This window comes from Electrona antarctica (genome assembly GCF_951216825.1).
Source record: "Electrona antarctica genome assembly, chromosome: 18".
NCBI lineage: Eukaryota > Metazoa > Chordata > Actinopteri > Myctophiformes > Myctophidae > Electrona > Electrona antarctica.
In genome coordinates this window covers 29,248,954-29,270,941 of record NC_136799.1, presented here as the reverse complement: position 1 = coordinate 29,270,941, position 21,988 = coordinate 29,248,954, and the positions used below count along the sequence as shown (strand labels likewise).

The following is a 21,988-nucleotide window of genomic DNA, read 5'->3' as shown; positions in this document are numbered from 1 at the left end:
GCTTTCATAATAAGAGACACGCATTTCAAATTTCATCCCCTCCGGATAGGCTAAATGGTATTTGCAAGAGATAAAGTGTCATCCGGGTAGAAGTTTATTTTGTGATGCACATTTGTTCTGCGTGTCCTCTTGAAAATGAGTACACTCCCTCATGAGTCATGAGTCATCTTTTATTAGTTTTTCAGATATTTCAACACCCCCCATCCCAGGGCCTCACTCCCACTGCACCACCACGAATCAAAAAGGCTCCTTGATATTGTACCATTTGAGGTTACAATCTCTTGTAGAAAAGCGACAGTGGCTGGAGATAAAGTCTGAGAGCCAGAAGGTCCCTGGTTCAATCCCTGGCTTTATGTTGTAGTGTCCTTGAGCAAGAGACTGAACCCATCCATGAGGACGTTGGTGCCTTGCATGATTGCATCCCGCATCAATTTGTGAATGTGTACCACTACCACCTTAGGCATGGTTTCTGTGTGAGTGTTTAATGTCATGTAATGCTAATACGCACTACTGAGTCTGAGATAAACAGATAAACTGAGGCATATATGCATAAACCAGCTCAGTGGCCCTGTGGTTAGTGTGTCTGCCCTGAGACTTGGTTGTTCGGGTTCAGTCTCTGGCTGAGTTAGACCAAAGAGTCAAAGACTATACAAATTCTACCCAATTCCTACCTGTTTGGCACGGATCAAGGGTTGGATCTTGGGTAAGTCACAAGCTCACAATGTGTCATGCTATGTATGACCCATTGTGAGCAACCAAGCATAGCGCTTCGGGGTGAGAGAGACCGTAACTTTTAAGCTGGATGCTGGAGCAAAAACTAGAAGAGCAGGAAACCGCCGGCTCAGCCACAGCAGCGAATCCTCAGGGCCTCCCTGCGATGTTGACAATGAGGGAGGTGGCATCACCCCCCCTTCCCCTTTCCCCTACATAGCCTCTCAATCCAAGCAGTTGTGAGAGAGAAGGGTAGTGGCACAGGGTTGCAGGTTGAGGCAAGACCCCACTCAGACTTAACCATCAAACTTTATACTGTACTTAGTTAACCGAAAAGGGCTGATCTTTACCAGAAATATCCGATCTTAAGGTCACAACACATTGTTTTTTTAGTTTTTAGTTTTTTTTGGCTTTCGCCTTTATTTTATATTTTTTTATGGAGGGACAGACAGTAGGCTGACAGGAAATGGGGAGAGAGATGGGGGAAGACATGCAGTAAAGGCCGCCGGGATCGGGAGTCGAACCCGCGGCACACTGCCAGACTGGATTACCAGCCAAGGTGCCTGGACCACTGAGCCATGGCGCAGGCCCACAACGCATTGTTAGGGCGAACAAAAATTGCACAGGGCAAACTGACTGACATATTTAACAATTTTGTACTTTCAAATAAAATATATAAATAGTGGACATGGTGATCTACAAGCTCACAATGCATCACACGTACGTGTGCTTGTGGATCTGCTGTTTCCACTATTCGTTTTTTTTATTTGAAAATGCTGGAACATTGTTCAACATGGAAATGATTATGGCGATTGTGACAATTATTATGCAAAAATAAATGTGAATATAAAATATATTTGCGATTATACATTAATTGTGACAGGCCTAAGCATTGTGAGCTTGTAGAGCTGGTGTTTTTTTCACCAAATGTTAGCCCCTCAATGGGGATGCTAGGGTTCAAGTGGTTAATGGGAACACAGATCTATCTGTCATGTAATGTAACAATACAATTCATTCTCTTCTGCTTCTCTCTCTCTCTCTCTCTCTCTCTCTCTCTCTCTCTCTCTCTCTCTCTCTCTCTCTCTCTCTCTCTCTCTGAGTCTATCTCAGTCTCTGTTTTGTGTGTGGGCTTTCTGGGGTGCAGATTTGGTTGGGAGAGTGAGCATGAGAGAGAGAGACAGAGACAGAGGGAGAGAGAGTAACGAAGAGAGAGCATGCTCTTCCTCCTTCCTGCCTGAGTTCCATTTCACTTCAGCTACAGTCAGAGCTCAGAGGACAGACGGGGCTAACCACTGAAAGAGAGGAGAGAGATCACCAAGAGAGAGAATGATGAGGAGGAGAAAGAGATGAACTAGATAGGGGGCCCCCTGCAGAGAGAGTAGGCGATGAAAAGCCGGAGAGATTGGGAGATACAGAAATAATTCTGAGAAAGAGACATTCTTTATTCACTGTCTGCAGTCCACAGGGCTCCAGTCCTGCTGCGACAGCAACAAAATGTGTGCCTACATGTAACTTTCTACGTTAGGGTGTGAGTTTGATGGTGTGAGGTAGCGTGTGTTTGCATGCGTTTGACATAGTATGAAAATGGGTAGGATTTCCGAGCGGCGGGCAGGGTGAGGCTGAGATGGAGAAGGACAAGAGAAAGTTCAACTTGACTCATTTGCTAACTCTGTACCTGTTAAGGAAGCAGCAGGGCAAAGCTTTCACTAGCAGCACTGCTAACAATAGCGACCACAACACCGACGCAACAACAACAACAACAGGCTATTGTGATGATACAGACTCCTCCACATCTCCCAACAGGATCCACTGGACGGTAAAGTGATGTTGCACAGGGCGAACAAGGCTGGTAGCTTGATGAACCATTCACTGTGCAGCAGAGAGCTAATTTTAATAATAATAATGTTTTTAATTTCTTGAGTGAAAAAGGGTGGAAAAGGAATGTCAGCAGATATCCCTGCATATTATAGGCTTTCCTGTAAGTTTATAATTACAGCCTATTATTTGTGCTGCAGGAAACCTGCACATTGTGCATGTTTTGGTTTCCTGTGTTGTCAATCAATCAACTCCTTGGTTCTAATAGCCTTGTTGGCTGTTGAAGTCTTGTGGTTTATGGTACAATGCTTTTGTTACAGGTCAATTTGCCATGGTTTAGGATGAACAGTGTTAACACCCATTGTAGTGTTGTATTGAAGAGAGGATTAGGCTTGGGGGGGGACCACTATCGTGCATAATAGCCACTAATTATGAAATAAATCCTTGTTAATCACAGATTTAATATCAAGTTTGGAAAATGACAGTCCCACTGAGTCCCAGTCTCCCTTTGTAATCAATAAGCGTCCCTGGGTGAAGGTAGTGTATTTATGTGCTGAGATCTAATATATCCTCACTGTTGGCTTGAAACCTTTTATTTATTTATTTATTTACACCCGCAGCGCCCAGGCCAAGCGCCATCCAAGTTGCATACCAATCAGTTCTAATCTATTTCAAAATTGCACATAGTAGGTTACTTGACAATGAGAGTACACCGTCAGACCATTAAAAAAACAGGTTCCCACAGCCGCACGCACGCACGCACGCACGCACGCACGCACGCACGCACGCACGCACGCACGCACGCACGCACGCACGCGTGTAGTTAGAGCAGGACAGGAGGCATCCTTGTGAAGGAAGTGCCTTTGTCACACTGAACAAACATCGTTCTTGTCGCAACATTTTTCTTCTGTATCCCTCACAGCAGTGCTGCAAACTCTATCTTTTATGTCCTTAAATGCTTTACTTTGCGCTCCGATCTATGCCTACTAGTCAAAGGATTGATTCATTGACTAACTTATTATGTCATTCTTCCCCTCTCTCTCTCCTGCCAGGAGGAGGATGACATTAAAGAAATCAACATCACCCATGTGGTCAAAGAAGGATCAGAGAAGGCTGACGCCTCCCAATTCGAACTGCTCAAAGTCCTGGGACAGGGCTCCTTTGGCAAGGTAACGCACACACACACACACACACACACACACACACACACACACACACACACACACACACACACACACACACACACACACACACACACACAAGTCTCTAGTTTAATGGTAAACTGGTGCACTCTGCCAACAACTCCTCGGCACGTCTATTTTGACTGAGTTCCATGCAGGTGCTAACAAAATCTCCTATCAGCACAGAGATTCAGAGTAATGGTATAAATATTCTACTGATAATATTTGACCAATGCCAGCCATATCTACTGTAACTGGCAAATACTGGCACCAGCTTTACCCATTCCACTGTTGCACGTCAAACTTGGGAACCCATCAAGTACGCGGCGAATAAACATGAATGCTTACCGCCCTCCAGACAGAGGCCTCTGTCTCTACTCTCCGTGCCTCACATCCTTGCTTTCTCAGAGGCACAGAGGGTCATTGTGTGTGTGTGTGTGTGTGTGTGTGTGGGGGGGGGGGGGTGGTGTGTGTGTGGGTGTGTGGGGGTAGGTGTTCCTGGTGCGAAAGGTGACCCCTCCTGATGACAACCAGCTCTATGCCATGAAGGTGCTCAAGAAGGCCACACTTAAAGGTATGCTACCTTGTGGTACACCTGTGGGTTGCCTCACACTGGTTAGAGATGACCCCTGGGGCCATATGGTGTCCTTGTGCATGAAGCTGAAGGCCTTCCAGTAGTGGTTCTGCATTCTGACCTCTCTGAAAAACTGACAGCATGTAAAAAGAAAAATAATCTCCACTTGGGGAACAAATAGTGTCATAGTCACTATGACGGTACAATGATGTCACATGGTGAAAATAGCAAATCTACAAGCCTGCAGTGCAGCGCATCACAATGTGTTATTGATCTACTACTTTAGCTAATTTATGAAAATGTTGTCATTTATGAAAATTTTTTTTTTAACTCTTGAATTTCAAATGTATGCAAGACAATACAAACGGGTAACACAACAGCAACAGAAAAACAAAAACAAGAGAGGTCATGGGATACAGTAACAAATTACAACAAAATGTTGAAAGAGGTTAAAGTTTGACTGATCCAAGTGAGCAACGCTTTCGGTTTCTTGCTTTTGTGATGTTTAACAACATTGGCGAAGCACACTTGGTTTCAGTTGAGAGGGCATCTGCTCTCTCTGTGTGTGTGTGTGTGTGTGTGTGTGTGTGTGTGTGTGTGTGTGTGTGTGTGTGTGTGTGTGTGTGTGTGTGTGTGTGTGTGTGTGTGTGTGTGTGTGTGTGTGTGTGTGTGTGTGTGTGTGTGTGTGTGTGTGTGTGTGTGTGTGTGTGTGTGTGTGTGTGTGTGTGTGTGTGTGTGTGTGTGTGTGTGTGTGTGTGTGTGTGTGTGTGTGTGTGAGAAAGAGACCTAGATGTAGTCTGGCTGTTTCATTACGGTAGGCTGGCCAATGTCTGCTTTCCCATTCTGCTTACAGGTGCTGCGGTCTCCCTGGGAGGCTTTGATTCTGTAATAAACACCATGGGAACTGATTTGTTCACACAGCCATCAAGATAAATGATGCGATTGGCATTATTTGCACACCAGTTGCATCGATTATCTCCACATCATTACCGACTACACGGATACATTGATGTACAGCGTTAAGTGATGTATTAGTGTTAAATAGATTTATAATAGTGTTTGTAACAGGGGTCTCTCCTTTCTCCAGCTCTTTAGTAAACAGAAAATATGGTACATTTCCAAGTCGGGATACCAATTTCATCAGAAGATACAGCCATACAGGATAAAAGAGTGGAAGTGAAGAAACAAAAGGACAACATTGGGATGGAAATGGACCACTGTAACATTTAGGCTGATAGATGGTTTCTTTCTCCTGATGGGATGAAACGGTACATATGAACAGACACATACATTATGGACACAAACTGACATATTTCCCCTCTATACAGTGAGAGACCGATTGAGGACCAAGATGGAGAGGGACATCCTGGCAGATGTCAATCACCCATTTGTTGTCAAACTGCACTATGGTGAGTCAGCATGGCCCTGATAAGCATTATGCTTCATTTATCCTTAATTACACTTAGATTAAATAGGAGATCCACATGCTCACAACGGGTTGTTTTGAGCTGCATACCTCTGTTCTCTCAACCTCCCAAGTCCAACAGTAGCAGCTACTGTGTTATCTGTGATACCACCCCTAGGTGCTGCATACCATCCCCTATTTAGATTTCTTACTGGGGAAATCTATGAGTGCTGGCCATCTCTTGAAAGGAGAGACCCTCATATATATTTATTCATCTACCGTACAAGTATAAAGCCCTCCAACACATATGAACCTCTTTTTGGCTTAAATAAACTGCTTCAGCGCACATTTCCAAGGTCTGTTACCCATACACAATATTTGATATATTGCCCAGCCTCGCATGAAACCCTGAATGCACTATACTGTACAAGCAACTGAAACTTGACTGTTGTACTGTTGTAAGTATCTTAAAGTTACATTTGAGTGTAATCTTCTTGTCTTCGCCATGCCGAAGGTGTGGCCGAGACTATGTTATTGCCATGTCCGTCCGTGTGTCAGTCCGTGTTTGTGTCCGTCTGTGAGCAGCTAATCTCCGAAACCGCTGACCCGATTGGCATTAAACTGTGTACACATACTCCTAGGCCAAGTAGAAACCACATTTCTCACATCGGCCTGTTATTGTGCCACCAGGAGGCCGGTTTTGGGAAAACATTTTTTTTTTTATAATACTCCCTACAATTTTGTCCAAACATCATGCCAATCTGTACACATTATCTCTATAGTCATGTGATGATTTTTCATATTACATCCTGGTTAGCTTCCAAATTTTGCAGGAGTGGCCCATTTTGAACAGAATTGCCGTGAAACATTGCTGGCCCACCATAAGCTATCTGACCTGTGCTCCGAGGAGCACATTTTTGTAGTTTGCTTTTATATTTAATTTGTATTACTTACTTATTATTACTACTGGTATTTTCTTTTGATAGTATACTTTTTTTGTTTGTGAATGTGTCTAGCCTTCCAGACAGAGGGGAAACTCTACCTTATCCTGGATTTCCTTCGAGGTGGAGATCTCTTCACCAGGCTGTCTAAGGAGGTGGGTCACGTTGTTTTTGATGATGAGGTATAGTTTGACATTTTAAATAAGGAACATAAAGAGAATCAAGAGTGATGCATTTGCCACTTCTGCAGAGACTGTGCTATCAACAATACTAAAACGTAGTGATATGGATAAGATAGAAAGAAAAAGCAGCAGTATTAGACTCTTAAAACAGGTATCAAAATGTGCAGAAGTCATTATACGTATGCTCATATTTGTTATAGTTGATTTATTTAGTTTTTTGTTCTAAACTCTAAAGCATGCACTTTCACTCTTGCAATCAGGTGCAATACGAAAAGATCAGAATAGTAAAATATCTAATTATATTGATCTTGGGATCCACATGGGAATGGCATGGCTCCCATGTGGATCTGGGACTTCATGTGGACAGCCTTATGGACAACTGTATGACGGAAGCATTTTTAAATTGTGCGAGGCAAGTCAAGTTAACAGTCTGGCTTGTGAGACTAGTCGTCTATGATGTATCTATAACTTATGACTCCAAATTTCTGAAAGGTTTCAGCCCGATCACAACCCTATTGATGATATTATACATAGCATAATATGCTTATAAAATCAAAGTTAAATATCTCAAAAAGCTCCGGACACGCAGATATAGCCACGACGTAGAAATGGTCTGCATACATTAATTACAGTAGCTCCCATTGTTTATTGCAGATCAACATTTGGATTCATCAGGCTATAGTTGCTTATTTTATCTCTGTATTTAATCTTCTTCTATATCACCCAGGTGATGTTCACAGAGGAGGATGTGAAGTTTTATTTAGCCGAGCTGTTACTAGGTCTGGACTTCCTCCATGGACTGGGCATCATCTACAGAGACCTCAAACCTGAAAAGTAAGTGAATGCATGCACTGTTGCACATGCACGCTGGCACACACACGCACGCGCGCGCGCGTTTGTATTACAATAGAGGGTATGCGCATGCATACAGTAAAGTGAATGACAGATCGAGTGGCAAAGTGAGTGACAAAGTGCATTTAATGTTGTTTAAAGTCATTTAATGCAATCAAATAGGACTTTTCTGTTTGGATGTGTGGGCTGTCAAGTCCAGAAAGTTTTTTGGCCACTCAGTAGGTGTTCCTGCATAACTTCGCGCATACCCTCTATACTTTAAGGACATCAACATTTTAGGATGGTAATTTTCTGAGTGACATTTTTAGAAAACGAAAGTTCAAACCCAGTTCAAACTCGGGCTCCCCCAGAGTTGGTGTCGAAGTGTCCTTGAACAAGACTCTGAACCCCTAATTGCCCTAATGTGTAGGTTGGTGCCTTGCATGGTTTTCTCCGGCTTCGGTGTGACTGGGTGAATGTAATGCACAAGCTCTGTAAAGCGCCTTGGATATAGCAGCTATATAAATGCACCATTTACCATTTACATACTGTGAAATTCAAATATCAGTCAGTCAATCAATCAATCAATCAAACCACAAAATAGCATTTTCGTTGTGTGAGGATCAGGAAAATGGTCCTCACAATGTCCATTTATTCTACTGTACATGTTATGTGGGGACATTTGGGCCTCACAAGTTTAGTACAAGCGCGCGCACACACTTTGTGAATCATGGCCCACATACCCGTGGCTTGTATCCAAGGTGTGATATTACATGTGAAATGAAATGAAATGAAATGAAATGAAATGAAATCTATATTTACCCAGGGTATCTGGGCTAAGCTCAAGAACTTGTTTCCAGCCAGGCCCTGCTCATAGAACACATTTCATCGTAGTGGTTGATGCCTTGTTCAAGGGCATTTCAGCGGTGGTAATTTTAACGTGTCGGACGGCTGGTTCGAACTGGGAACCTTCCGGTATCTAGACCGCGCCGCTATCCGTTGTATTGCATCAGCAGGTTCATAACACCACCTTAAACCCACTAACCCCGTTTAGAGTCTTAAAAAGGATCTAAGGTATACATTTACCAAGGATGGCCCGGAAAAGGGAAAAGAAATATGAAATATGCATGTTGCTGGCATTATGAAAAAGAAAAAAAATCCTTGCTGGAGTGCAGTGCACTCTGAAAAAAGCTTTGATGTGCTGCGTTTTATTCAGAGTAATCTGATATCCGGTGCATTAACAGAGTACATGAATAAATCGGTTGGCAGAGCTTTTCCCCCCCTTTTCCCCTCTTTTTTTCTCAGTTTCCTAATTCACTGCTTGGAACTAGTCCAGTCTTATTATTTTTAGTAGTAGAACAGTAGAAAAGTCTAAGAAAATGACTAATGTACACTAATGTACATTTTCTTGTTTTTCTTTTCTTTTCTATTTTATTTTATTTTATATATATATATATATTTTTTACAGGTTGTAGAATATATACCAACCGGTTACAATAACCTACACACCCTCCCTCCCACACACCTACCAGGCTACCACCCCTACAACCAATCCATACCATCCATCCACACAGACATAACACACAGACCAGTGGTTCTCAAACATTCATGGTCGCTCAGTTTGATATCTTAGTTTTAATGGCAGATCTTCAAGCCTACAATGTATTGCATTTGCATCACATGTGAGTCTGTAGATAGACAGACAGCTGGAAAATAAAATGTCTGTTGGGGGACCACCTGGAACACCCTGAAGGACCCCTTTGAGAACCACTGACATAGACAATGTATACAATAAAATAATTAGACAATATATGTTTGTAACATTACACCATGTCTGTGTTGTAGCATTTTGCTGGATGAGGAGGGACATATAAAACTCACAGGTAAGTTCACTTTCTCTCCTTTTGATCTCACTCTTTCATTATTTGTTCTTTATTCTTGCACACACACACACACACACACACACACACACACACACACACACACACACACAGACACACAGACACACACACACACACACACACACACACACACTTGTTCGCGGCTCCTCCCTTGTTGACCTTCATCATTAGTCAGTGTTGACAGTCTTATCGTTCCCCATCCAGATAGGGTTTGTGTGTTATTTATTTTAGTTAATCATTACACCCCATCTTATCCTCCCTTATATCAGTACCTGGTATACCTGATACCTCTCTAAAGGATTTCAAAGAGGAATGGAAACATTATGGAAACATAAATATAGCATATTTATGTTTTGGAACCTCAATATCACTTTCACAAGCAAAATGCTTGGCCATTAAGCAGCTATCTGCACTGCTGCTGTGCATTGCTCAAGGGCGTCTGTTCACCACCCTCAAACAATATTTTCCTTGCAGTTGCAATAAATCAGGCCAACAATCATCCTGTTGTCAACCCTGGTTTTATAACCTGTAAGCCTGATATTGTATTTTGCATGGCATGGCAGTCGCAGGCTGAAGAGAGCCAATCTGCAAGCTCACAACACAATGCACTGTGAGCTTGTAGATCTGCTATTTTGGGGCGCACAACCATTGTATCATGACTTAGTATAAACCTTGCCAGTCCATAGATCAAAGTCCATAGATCAAGTCAAGCTTATGGCTTCTCCCTAGCCCTTTTTCGGATATTGGACAAGACATAAGCAACGGACACTCAAAAGAAGTAGGAAAACAAATAAAATCCCCATTGTGAACCCGGACATGTTGAGTACACCAAGGTTTTATGTTAGAAATGTTGAGTATGGATCCCCAGCATGTAGAAACTGCCGGATGCTAACTTGCATATGTTGAGCAATTTTCATAATTGGCATAATATATGACCATACCATTAACAACCTATAGAGGGCAAAGAATGCAAAATTTCATGTCAAACTAGGGGGTTTTCATGATGCTGAATGTTTTTTTGTGCAAAACTAGTGCTTGGAATGGATTCAGCATCATGAAAACCCCCTAGTTTGACATGTCACATGCTACATAAAGCATGATGAAAATTGTATTTATTTTTTCCCCCCTATAGGGTCCATTTGGTTTCATTTTACAGCACTCTCAAGAGTTAAAGATCTATAAGGGTCCATTTGGTTACCAACTCTCTAACATTAGTGTACCCAACATGTCCGTGTTCATATTCTGGCTAGTGGACTATTAGGCTGCTGCCACCATAATGTTATTAAACCTATGATATACAAGTACAGTATGTGTAATGTATCTTTCAGACTTTGGCCTGTGCAAAGAAGCCATTGATCATGAGAAGAAAGCCTACTCTTTCTGTGGTACTGTGGAGTACATGGCACCAGAAGTCGTCAACAGACAGGGCCACAACCACAGCGCCGACTGGTGGTCATATGGAGTACTGATGGTGAGGCACTACGTCCAGTCGAGTTGATGGCACATCATATTCTGAAATGCAAAGTCAATGCAATGATATGCTTTACAGAACTCTGTTTCTGTTGCATGTGTATATTGATTCAATACCGTCATTATGTTCTCTGTCCCAGTTTGAGATGTTAACAGGTTCACTGCCATTCCAAGGGAAGGACCGCAAAGAAACTATGAGCATGATCCTGAAGTGAGTGACTTGTAAAAAGTACATCAGCCATCTAGTTGCAGAATAAACAATGCTGACTAGTAATAATAATAATAGCTTGAATTATATAGCACCTTTCATGAACCCAAGGATGCTTTACATTTAAAAAACAATGAACAAACAACATACAACTATTTGCCATAATCCTGAGAGAATAGCTGTCTTTTCAAGGCAGCCTTTTTTTTGTCATCAAAAGAAAAAGACAAGAAAAAAACAAACACAACTAGCAGTCAAAAAAAAACCCCAATGAACAACACCCCTCCACATTCTGTTTTTTTCAAGGCAGCCTTAAAAGAGTCCAATGTTAGAGCATGGCGAATCTCCATTGGGAGAGAGTTCCACTGGGTGGGGATGCCACACTGAAGTTCTATTGTTACCGAATACAAGTTTTAACCATTTCAACTCTATACTAGGCTTTTTGCTACAGTGGGCTCCTCCTGCTTTTGCTCCACACTAAATATTTTAACCTAATGTTATCACAGAATAGGGATGCTAGGGTTCAAGTGGTTCCATCGGGTGAATAATTAATAGATGAATTAAATTCCCAATTCTGTGTATGTTTGTATCCTCTGCAGGGCACGTCTGGGCATGCCTCAGTTCCTGAGCACTGAGGCCCAGTCTCTGCTCCGAGCTCTGTTCAAGAGGAACCCTGCCAACAGGCTGGGTTAGTACCAACAACTCAACATTCATTCATATCATCATAAATATTATGCCCACTTCAACATTAAGGATCATTTTCTTTGAATGCCAAGCTTTCCACCCGACAGGGTATGTATATATATATATATATAGTGTATTCAGCGCATGCAGCAGTGGCAACGGAAGTGTTTGATGTTAAATTGAATGTGTGTTAGTGGAGGTTCTTGCTGCTCATTATGATACTGTTGGGTTGACAGGGTCTGGAGCAGACGGCACAGAAGAGATCAAACGACACTGCTTCTTCTCCACCATCGACTGGAATGTGAGTGACCCGTATATACGTTCATTCTCTACCTACTTTTACTACTTTCACTTAATTTAAAAAAAGTATAAATCATATTTAAAGAAATAGTGTCGGTTCTGTGGCCAGTGCATACAAAGTTTGGTCCTGATTGGTCCAGCGGTTTGCGAGATTAGCTCCAGGCACGCGCACACACACACTCACACTCACACTCAAGTCACACGCATACACACACACACACACACACACACACTCACACTCACACGCATACACACACACACACACACACACACACACACACACACACACACACCATAGAAGTAGTAGTAGTTATTCGAATTGCACACAATTTACATACTAATGATTATGGTTTTTATTTGAAAATGTCAAAAGTCTTACATTCAACATCCCTGTCTTCTCTATTTCTATTTACTGCATGTCTTCATTTCAGAAACTCTTCAGGAGAGAGCTCCCCCCTCCGTTCAAACCAGCCGTGGCACGCCCAGATGACACCTTCTACTTTGACCCAGAGTTCACCTCACGTACGCCAAAAGGTCAGCGGTTAAAGCCCAAGTATCTGGGTTAAATATAGATTTCATATGGGAAAGATATTTAATTTTTATTTTAATTAATTAATTAATGTATTGTTATTGTTTGTTTTTATTTATTTTTTGATAATTGGGCAAGTGCAAGGCTATAATTATGTGTGTGATAGTGTAAGTGTATGTAATGTATGTTACCAAAACAAATGTCAATGAAAATATTCTATATAAAAAGAATGCTGTGACAAAGTGCATATTATGCCTTTCCCAGATTTGCTATACCATTCCTTAGATATGGGTCTTGATATGTTTGCAATACATTGGATCTGTCTCCTTTGTGTACATAATAGAGCGTCGCAGTCCCGCCCCCTCGAGAGACCCGGAAAAGAAATCCCCGTTCATTTTCCTCATAGACTTTTCAGAAAGTATTTATTTAAAGACGTTTACGCCGCGGACAAAGCCAACTCTTGTCGTGACAAATCACAACAATAAACACAATGTTTTGGGCCAAACAAAGAATTAGAACTTTTGTTGTTGTTTTTCTTCTTTGTAATTATTTGTTTGGTCCAAAATATTGTTTGTTCGAGTTGGCTTCGTACGACGCTTAAAAGGTCTTTAAATAAATACTTTTTGAAATGTCTATGGGAGAAATGCATTGGGATTCATTTCCTGGGCCTGGCGTCGTCATGAAAGGGGGCGGGACTGCGATGCTCTATAGGTACTGTAAAGTACCCCTGTCTAGCCCTAACCCATGTGTTGCTACTGTGCCCTCCAGACTCCCCAGGTGTGCCCCCCAGCGCCGGAGCCCACAATCTGTTCAGAGGCTTCAGCTTTGTGGCCTCCACCATGCTGGAGGAGGAGGGCTTAGACGAGACGGCCAAGCCCGCTCCACACCCAGTGGTCCAGGTCAGCTGTCACTCACTCATGGGACACGCCCACCACTTCTCGTATCCCAGTGGTTCTCAAAGTGAGGTCCAAGGACCCTTAGGGTTCCCTGGGGCTGAGTGTACAAATGTAACCAAACCTGTGGTCCATAATGTGTATTTATATATCAACATCTCCATAGTTTGATTCTGTGAGTGAACAGCGCTTTAATTTGAGGTTTGAGCGCAAGCACAGTGTTGTGCAGTTGTGTTTATTCAGTGATCGCAACCTACACATACTCCTACTGGTGGTTCCACTAGGTGGAGATATTTGTCTCGTGTTTAATTAAATCCCTGTTATGCAACTTCCATTTTACACATAGTCATATCACAATTTGTGTAAAAGAACGAGCAAAATGTTTTTTGTTTTGTCCAAGCTTCCTATGAATTGAAGTTGCATGCATAATAAGTAACATAAAGGGTACTCAAATAATGATATATAAATCAAGAATCAGGAGCGGTATATTTGTCACTCACTCATACAGGTAGGTACAAGCAGCAAAATAAAGGCAGATGGAGTACCCCAGTCTGGAATGACTGCAATGACTCATTAAATGATTTCAAACAGGATGAGCCAGACTGGGGGATGAGGCGAATTCAATAATTCAGTACTAATTTGGGAATAAACTGCAGTAAACATCCTTAGATCCTGTTCCATGCTTGGCTATGTAGAGGTGTGCGCGTGTCTCCACAAGTATAGTAGAATTTAAGAGATAGACATTGTGAGGACCGTTTTCCTGATCCTCACAAGAGGAATTGTGTTTTATGGTAACAAAAAAAAAATAGAGTTTACAATTATGAAAAGATTCACTCAGTTTTGGGATTAGAGGTACAGTAGATGATGATTTACACTTGGTTGCTCACTGGTGTTGTGCACCAAAAAATAGCCGATCTGCAAGCTCACAATGCAGCACATTGGTGCCTTGTAGATCAGCAGTTTCTGTGTATAGTAATATACAAACCTGTATGTACTGTATGTGGGAGCCAGGCAACGCTACTACAGTAGGTATGCTTCAATCCATAACTCTTCATGTCTCTCTCTCTCTCTCTTTCTCTTTGTAGCAGTTACATGGGAAGAACCTGTGCTTCAGTGATGGCTATGTGTTGAAGGAGGACATCGGAATGGGTTCTTTCTCTGTCTGCAAACGCTGTGTTCACAAAGCCACCAACACGGAATACGCTGTGAAGGTCAGAACACATACAGTGAAACAACGTCTGATAGACAATGTCACACTGATGAGAACCAGTATGCGCGTGCAGGCAGGCGACCAAAAGCACCCTGCCGCTCATAAGAGACGATGGAAAATGGTCACAGCACTCGTGTGTAAAAATACATCCCATCAAACATTAAGATGCTGTTTTCCTCCTAGTGTGGAGGAAGAGTGCTTAGGATGTTTACTGTGATGTCCCACTCTTACTTGACACGTAAGAAACTCTTTGGTTTCTGTTGTGTGTAAACAATAGCAATTCTAAAAGCAGTTGTCCTCCAAACCCGACCTCCAGTTGCTGTCATTAGAACAGACTAGAGGGAGCGCTCCCTCATGGCAGCAGAGACTGCTTGCTCACCTACGTAGCTGCAGACCCCCAGCCTAATTGATGCTCCGTCGCATGCATAGAACGGCCGAGAATAGCAGACCTTCAAGCTCACAACGGTCACATCCACGTCGCGTTGTGAGTTTATATGTCAGCTATTCAACACTGTCGGGCGATGAAGTATATAACTGAAACCAGCGCTCCCCCAAACAACAGGTTTGGGGTTCTGTTGGGAATTGATTACATGAAACCTGCACTTGTACATGCAGTTACAGTATGTACAGTATGCACCTTCAGCCTCTTTTTCTGTACACAAATTGTTTTTTTTATTGAGGCGTGACACCTCTTATTCCGCAACTCTGGCAAGCACACAGAGGCAGATGTTTTTGGTCTGGAAAGGCAAAGCCAGCATTAATGGCTGCTCCTCACATGCCAATAATAGTGTAAAAGTGAGTTATGCTTAGCTGGGGGCATCTGACCTAAAGTACATATTTTATGCTCCAGCCTTCTTACACAATATGATCTCAAAGCAACCGAATGTTCTAAAGAAAATAAATAATTGATGGCGCTGATTTTGAGGCATGCACCTGCATCTGGCATGTCTCTGTGAACGCCTCAAACCTGGTCCCAGTGGGTTATGGGTGCTTTTGTGTGTTGGACAGATGATTGACAAGACGAGTGCAGATCCCTCTGAGGAGATAGAGATTCTCCTGAGATATGGACAGCACCCCAACATCATAACACTGAAGGATGTGAGTATGAACACACACACACACACACACACACACACACACACACACACACACACACACACACACACACACACACACACACACACACACACACACACACACACACACCCTAATGCCTGTGATATTAAGGAACCATGTTTAAGAAGTGACAGTATTAGTTTATGTGTATCTCAGGTGTACGACAATGGCAAGCAAGTTTACATGGTGACAGAGCTGATGCGAGGAGGAGAGCTGCTGGATCGGATCCTCAAACAGAAGTTCTTCTCTGAGAGGGAGGCCAGTGCTGTGCTTCACACCATCACCAAAACTGCAGAGTACCTCCACTCACAAGGGGTGAGAAACTGATCCAGTAGATGTCCAAACATTACAATCTCCATTAAGTTTGCACTGTCATACATTACAAACTCGATTGAGTTTGGAATGCCATACTTTGCAAAGCATGCCTTGGTACAGTGGAAGCTTCATACAATGATATATGGTACAGTCAAGGTCAATTGTGGCACATTTCTATTTAAATCTACTAGAAGGAAATCGGTTATATATATCTTTTGTTCTGTGAACTAAAACATCTCGGGTTTGAAAATGGAACAATGTGGCTGTAGGGATAGTAGGTCTGTCTTTTATATAGTGTGGACATAGGGCAAGCCTTCTAGAACAAGGTTTGTATTTATGTGTGTATATCTGTCACACTCAAATGTAGACCAAACACAGCTGCTGCTTACTGGCATGATGTCATGAAGTAAAGTGAAGCTCCTGAAGAAAGTTGATTGTAGACAAATATATTGATGTGGCTTCGTTCACAAACTGCACACATACGCAGTAACATATTATATTAATAGCCAATGATTGATCATGTTTTGGGGACTTCCAGACATTAGTTTGGGACTTCTGTTGCCCTCTGGTGGCCATTTCTGGTTACATTTTCAACCTTGTATCATGGTGTTCGATTCTTGGTAGATGCCATGCCATTATTAGATTGATCTTGATTTCTTTTATAAGTCTTTCTCAAACTCTTCCTCATTCCTTTATGTTCTCCATCCTTTCTCTTCTACCTCCAGGTGGTGCACAGAGACCTGAAACCCAGTAACATTCTGTATGTAGATGAGTCGGGGAACCCTGAGTCCATCAGGATCTGTGACTTTGGCTTTGCCAAGCAGCTGCGAGCCAACAATGGTCTGCTGATGACCCCATGCTACACTGCTAACTTCGTAGCTCCTGAGGTAAGCTGAATCTCCAGCCAAAAGGAGGTTGTGACTGAGTGGGTTAATCTCACCACCATCACATCTGTTAATGGGTGTTGTGGCCACAAATGGTGAAACATTGGAAGTGTGACCTCTGTCACTAATTGTACTAGTGATGTAGAAGTATAATGTAAGTCTTAGTGAGTGTCTGATGAAGAGGCGGTAGGCTTGAAACATCATGTCCAATAGTGTAAAAAGGAACCAAAATAGTGTTTAAGCTTTGTAGTGTGACCCAGTGTGCGGTTTTTAGTAACCTGATTTTTAGTGAGTGGATGTGCGTGCCTTATTGTTTTGTTAAAGTCTCAGACATTGAAGTGTGACATGTGCACTGTATGATACTACTCTCACCTACGTCTGTGTTGGCAGGTGTTAAAGCGCCAGGGTTACGATGAAGGCTGTGACATCTGGAGTTTAGGCGTATTACTCTACACGATGCTTGCTGGGTATATAGGATCACTTACTTACGCACACACTCACTCACTCATTTAAAAACATTACAGTCGCCTCTCTGTCATACCCGCTAAATGCTCTGTCTTGTCCTCTATTCACCAGCTTCACTCCATTTGCCAATGGACCTGAGGACACTCCAAATGAGATCCTGAGCCGAATAGGCAGCGGCCACTTCAGGCTGACTGGAGGCAACTGGGACTCTGTGTCTGACGCTGCCAAGGTACAGCAAGTCAAGCCAAACGTTCCCATTCTACAACTTGTTATGCAAGATCTTAAACATTGAACCATATGAGCCCTAGCATTCCTATTCTGGCGGGGGCGCAGATCCGGCAGAAATAGCCGATCGACAAGCTCCGCAACGTGTCACATTGCGGCACGATGTCGCTGCCTAAGACATTTGGTGTAGAGGGGAAAACAGGAGGGGCCATAGTATAGACCCCCTGGTGCACTCAATTCAACAAAGTATACAAGGTTTAAGAGGTTAAACAACACATTCATATACCCTCGACTGTCGAGCGATTGACTGGTTCATTGAATGACTATTATGGTTTTTAGCCTCTGGTTGAGTGGTACATGTGGTTGTACCACCCTAACCCTATGGTGAGACCTATCGATACTATTTCTTCAATATGAATATATGATTAAACACAGACTCCTGGTCTCTCCCCTATGTCAGTTGTACATGCATAACGTACTGTACTGCATGTGTGTGCATAACATGCTGTACTGCGCGTGTGTGTGTGTGTGTGTGTGTGTGTGTGTGTGTGTGTGTGTGTGTGTGTGTGTGTGTGTGCGTGTGTGTGTGTGTGTGCGTGTGCGTGTGTGTGTGTCCCCGTCCAGGACCTGGTATCCAAGATGCTCCACGTGGACCCCCATCAGAGACTGACAGCCAAGCAAGTCCTCAAACACCCCTGGATGGTCCGGAGAGACCAACTGCCCAATAGCCAGCTACCTCACCAGGACCCCAAACTGGTCAAGGTAATGAATGGCGTTCTCCGATGATCCATAAAGTGCATTTTAAATGACACGGATGCTTTCCCAGTTTTAATGGGTTACAGCGATGTCGATCAAAAATGATCAAAGATTATTCTGCCGAAATGTAACAACACAGTGTAATAATGGAGTGGTGTTGTCCAATAGGCATGCCTGAGGAAGGTCCGGAGGGACCGAAACGTTGCTTCATTAAAAAATACTCATGTACCGAGCAAATACACAGTGTGCGGGTGTATCCTATTGCTTTCATCGAGTAATAGTACTACAAAAGTATTGGTATCAAAATGTACTTAAAATACCAAAAGTGAAAGTAGTCATTGTGCAGAAGTTCAAATGTATATATAATATCTTTTGAAAATAGACAAACTATATATATATATAGGGCTGAAGTGGTTAGTGTACTGTACGTTTTGTAATAATAATCAAAATCTACAAAGTAACTAGTAACTAAAGTTTTCATATAATTGTAGTGGAGTAAAAGTACAATATTTTCCTTTGAGATGTAGTGGTGTAGAAGTAAAACTATTGGAGATTGGAAATACTAATAGTAAAGTACAAATATCTCAAGATTGTACTTAAGTACTAGTACTTAATTAAATGTACTTAGTTACTTTCCACCACTGCACATCAACTAGTATTTTGACCTCCTTCAGGTATTGCTATTTTAGAATAGGGTTCACATGCTTAACATTACTGTACTTGTGTTAACACACAGGGCTCTAGGTGGTATAATAGCCAAAACTAAACAGCTGGGTAATCTAGGACAGGGGTTCCCAAACTTCTTCGTGTCAAGGACCCCCAAATTGACACTAATTAGCCCACGGACCCCCATTTGAAAAAGATATGCCAGGGACCTCCTCCATAAGAGAATATTTTTTACGGCTCTAGCAGTGATTCTCAACCCGTTTAATTTCAAGGACCCCCAGTTTGATATGCATTAGTCTACGGACCCCCATTTAATGGCATTTCTATCCCTGGGACCCCAATTTATGCTGCCCAAAATGTTTCACACGTGGGTCTGCCCTGTCATGGACTATATGGCAGGTATATGGGGCTCAAACACAAATATGAAAGGACACATGGTCCAGAATAGGGCCATACAGTATTTTCTGGGAGTGCATAAATTCACGCCTGTATTGGCAATAACATGGGATGGGAGCCGTGTGAGATAATGTGGAGATGCAGCATGGTAGCTTTATGTAATCGACTAATCAGAATGCCAGAGAATAGAGTTGCCTGGAAGATTTTCAACTGGGATGTATCGGTAAAAGGTGCATGGGCAAGTGCAATAGAGGACACACCTGGGTTACATGACAGTTTTATAAATAACAGTATTGTAAACATCTCTATGGTTAAAGACACACTGTAGTATATAGTTTATATCAGGGCATAACCAAAGCGGAGAACATTTGTTACGATAAAAAGCTGTTATGCTAGTGAAAAGTATGTTTTTTCTCCATTATCCAAAAGACAAAGGTCTCTATGTGCCCAACTTCGTTCTGGGATCTTGCCCCCCTGCACCTTGAGACTGGTAGATATAGAGGAGTTATAGAAGAAGAACGGATTTGCACTTACTGTGATATAAACGATATTGAGAATGAGTTCCATTTTAACCACATCGATCTGATGTGGTTAAGTGACACAGAGCGACTTGCATGGATTTTTGAACATAAGATATTCGCACTTGCAGAATATTTAGAGAAAGCATGGTTTCTGTGTGGGAAGTGAATGTGATATGGTTTATTTATGTTATTGGTGTCTTATAATCCCGTAAGGGAAGGGTCTTTACGACAAGACACGAAAATAAAGATTATGCATTCATTCATTCACAGGGTGCGATGACAGCCACCTACTTGGCTCTGAAGAACTCCCAGCCCACTCCAGAGCTCAAGCCCATCGAGAGCTCCTTCCTGGCCCAGAGACGCGTCAAGAAGCTTCCATCCACCTCACTGTAGAGATTCCAGACAGCCAATTAGCTCACTGGAGAGACTGACCAAAACCACACACCCCTGGCTTAAAACCACTCAATCAATCAGCTTTGCTCGGGGGAGTATTAAGGACCACCCCCCTCCTACCAGCCAAGGAACCATGACTATGGTCCCGTTCCCACCTTGTGACATCAGTAGTGCCGCTCTCTCGCTATCGTTGATTCGTTCCTCTTATATGGGCATGTCACCTACTGTTAGTCAATCTCACTAGACTAGCAAAACGACATGAAGGTGGATGGGGGCACTGAGACCTGAATGGTTGCAGGTTCTTGGCAGATGTGTTAGCGCTGTGTGCGTGTGCGTGTGCGTGAGTGTGTGTGTGTGCGCGTGTGTGCGCGTGTAATCTGCCACACGGTTTAATGCAGCCATGTTTTGGTGGTGATACTCAAACTGTTTTCTCATCATTGCTGTGATTGGTTGTCATTCAGCTTGCTGCACGCCTCATCTGCCTGTCTGGTCATCTGTCCTTTTGTAGATTTTTTTTCTCCAGTTGATGAGCTTTATATATCAGTAGTGCTGCCAATTCAACTCGGTAAGGTCCAACTGCTGTTTAAATATGTTTTCAAAAGAACATTACAAAACGTGAATTTTGAGGAGGGAAAATAAAGGGTAATGAACCATTTCTGCCATAAATGCCTCTTTGGTTTTGGTACAACCAGAATTCTGGGAAACGTCAAATGCTAATGTTTTCGGTTGATGTCGATCGATGCTTTATATTTAGTTTGATGGAGAGTCTGTGTGTGTATGTGTTAGTTGCATGACGTACCGTGTGCCTGTACACGTGGGTGTGTGCGTGTATGTGTCTTGTCTCGCAGGATCAAACATGTATGCATGGTCTAGTGCCGTGATGTCGTCATGTGGCTTCCTCCTCGCCTGTCCCTCCTCACTGCTTCGTCGATCCGCTGGCAACTGGTTTGAGAAATGTCTATTATTTCAAGACTCAAGAAGGGTTTATTTATCACATACTCATATTTTTTACTACTTATTAAACAAACAAAACAAAAAAAAGAATAGGTGGCTTTCTGTGAAAGAAACTTGCCCCAGGAACAATGTGGCATGTTGAATTCTCTTAATATCTTTTCTTTGTTGTATTTAGTTTTTTCTGGTCACTGTGTTTCTTGGACGATGCGCATATTGAATGCCGTTTTCCTGTGTTGGCTGCTTTTGTCGTTGATTGTTTTTGTTTTATTGTTTGGGTTATTTTCAGTCCAAAAATGTTAAGTGGTGATTTTGATATTGGTGAGCCCATGACAGGATATCAGTCTGTGGAGTTAGATGCCATTACATGTTCTCTTCTGCTGTTTTAGGGGGAGGCAGGGCCAGCACTTAAATTTACTCTCTCCCATGAACTAGTCTAGTCCATAGACATATATACATAGACGCCTC

At 42.5% G+C, this 21,988-nt stretch overlaps 1 protein-coding gene across 2 annotated transcripts in view; it reads left to right on the top strand.

The window, feature by feature from the left end:
* The window catches only part of rps6ka1 (ribosomal protein S6 kinase a, polypeptide 1), a gene marked incomplete at its 5' end in the record, with an annotated part of 75,461 nt that extends 53,807 nt beyond the window's left edge, over window positions 1-21,654 (top strand). For both annotated transcript variants that reach the window (XM_079527152.1, XM_079527151.1), the window contains 20 exons: window positions 3,579-3,695; window positions 4,200-4,281; window positions 5,610-5,690; window positions 6,703-6,782; window positions 7,537-7,643; window positions 9,486-9,523; window positions 10,870-11,012; window positions 11,152-11,222; window positions 11,816-11,904; window positions 12,137-12,201; window positions 12,632-12,734; window positions 13,498-13,628; window positions 14,708-14,833; window positions 15,841-15,930; window positions 16,105-16,263; window positions 16,989-17,150; window positions 17,538-17,614; window positions 17,724-17,841; window positions 18,462-18,599; window positions 20,447-21,654. In XM_079527152.1, the coding sequence (XP_079383278.1) occupies window positions 3,579-3,695; window positions 4,200-4,281; window positions 5,610-5,690; window positions 6,703-6,782; window positions 7,537-7,643; window positions 9,486-9,523; window positions 10,870-11,012; window positions 11,152-11,222; window positions 11,816-11,904; window positions 12,137-12,201; window positions 12,632-12,734; window positions 13,498-13,628; window positions 14,708-14,833; window positions 15,841-15,930; window positions 16,105-16,263; window positions 16,989-17,150; window positions 17,538-17,614; window positions 17,724-17,841; window positions 18,462-18,599; window positions 20,447-20,569 (2,100 nt within the window). In that variant the 3' untranslated portion in view covers window positions 20,570-21,654. The remainder of the gene's footprint in view (window positions 1-3,578; window positions 3,696-4,199; window positions 4,282-5,609; window positions 5,691-6,702; window positions 6,783-7,536; window positions 7,644-9,485; window positions 9,524-10,869; window positions 11,013-11,151; window positions 11,223-11,815; window positions 11,905-12,136; window positions 12,202-12,631; window positions 12,735-13,497; window positions 13,629-14,707; window positions 14,834-15,840; window positions 15,931-16,104; window positions 16,264-16,988; window positions 17,151-17,537; window positions 17,615-17,723; window positions 17,842-18,461; window positions 18,600-20,446) is intronic.
* Between the last annotated feature and the right edge of the window lie 334 nt (window positions 21,655-21,988).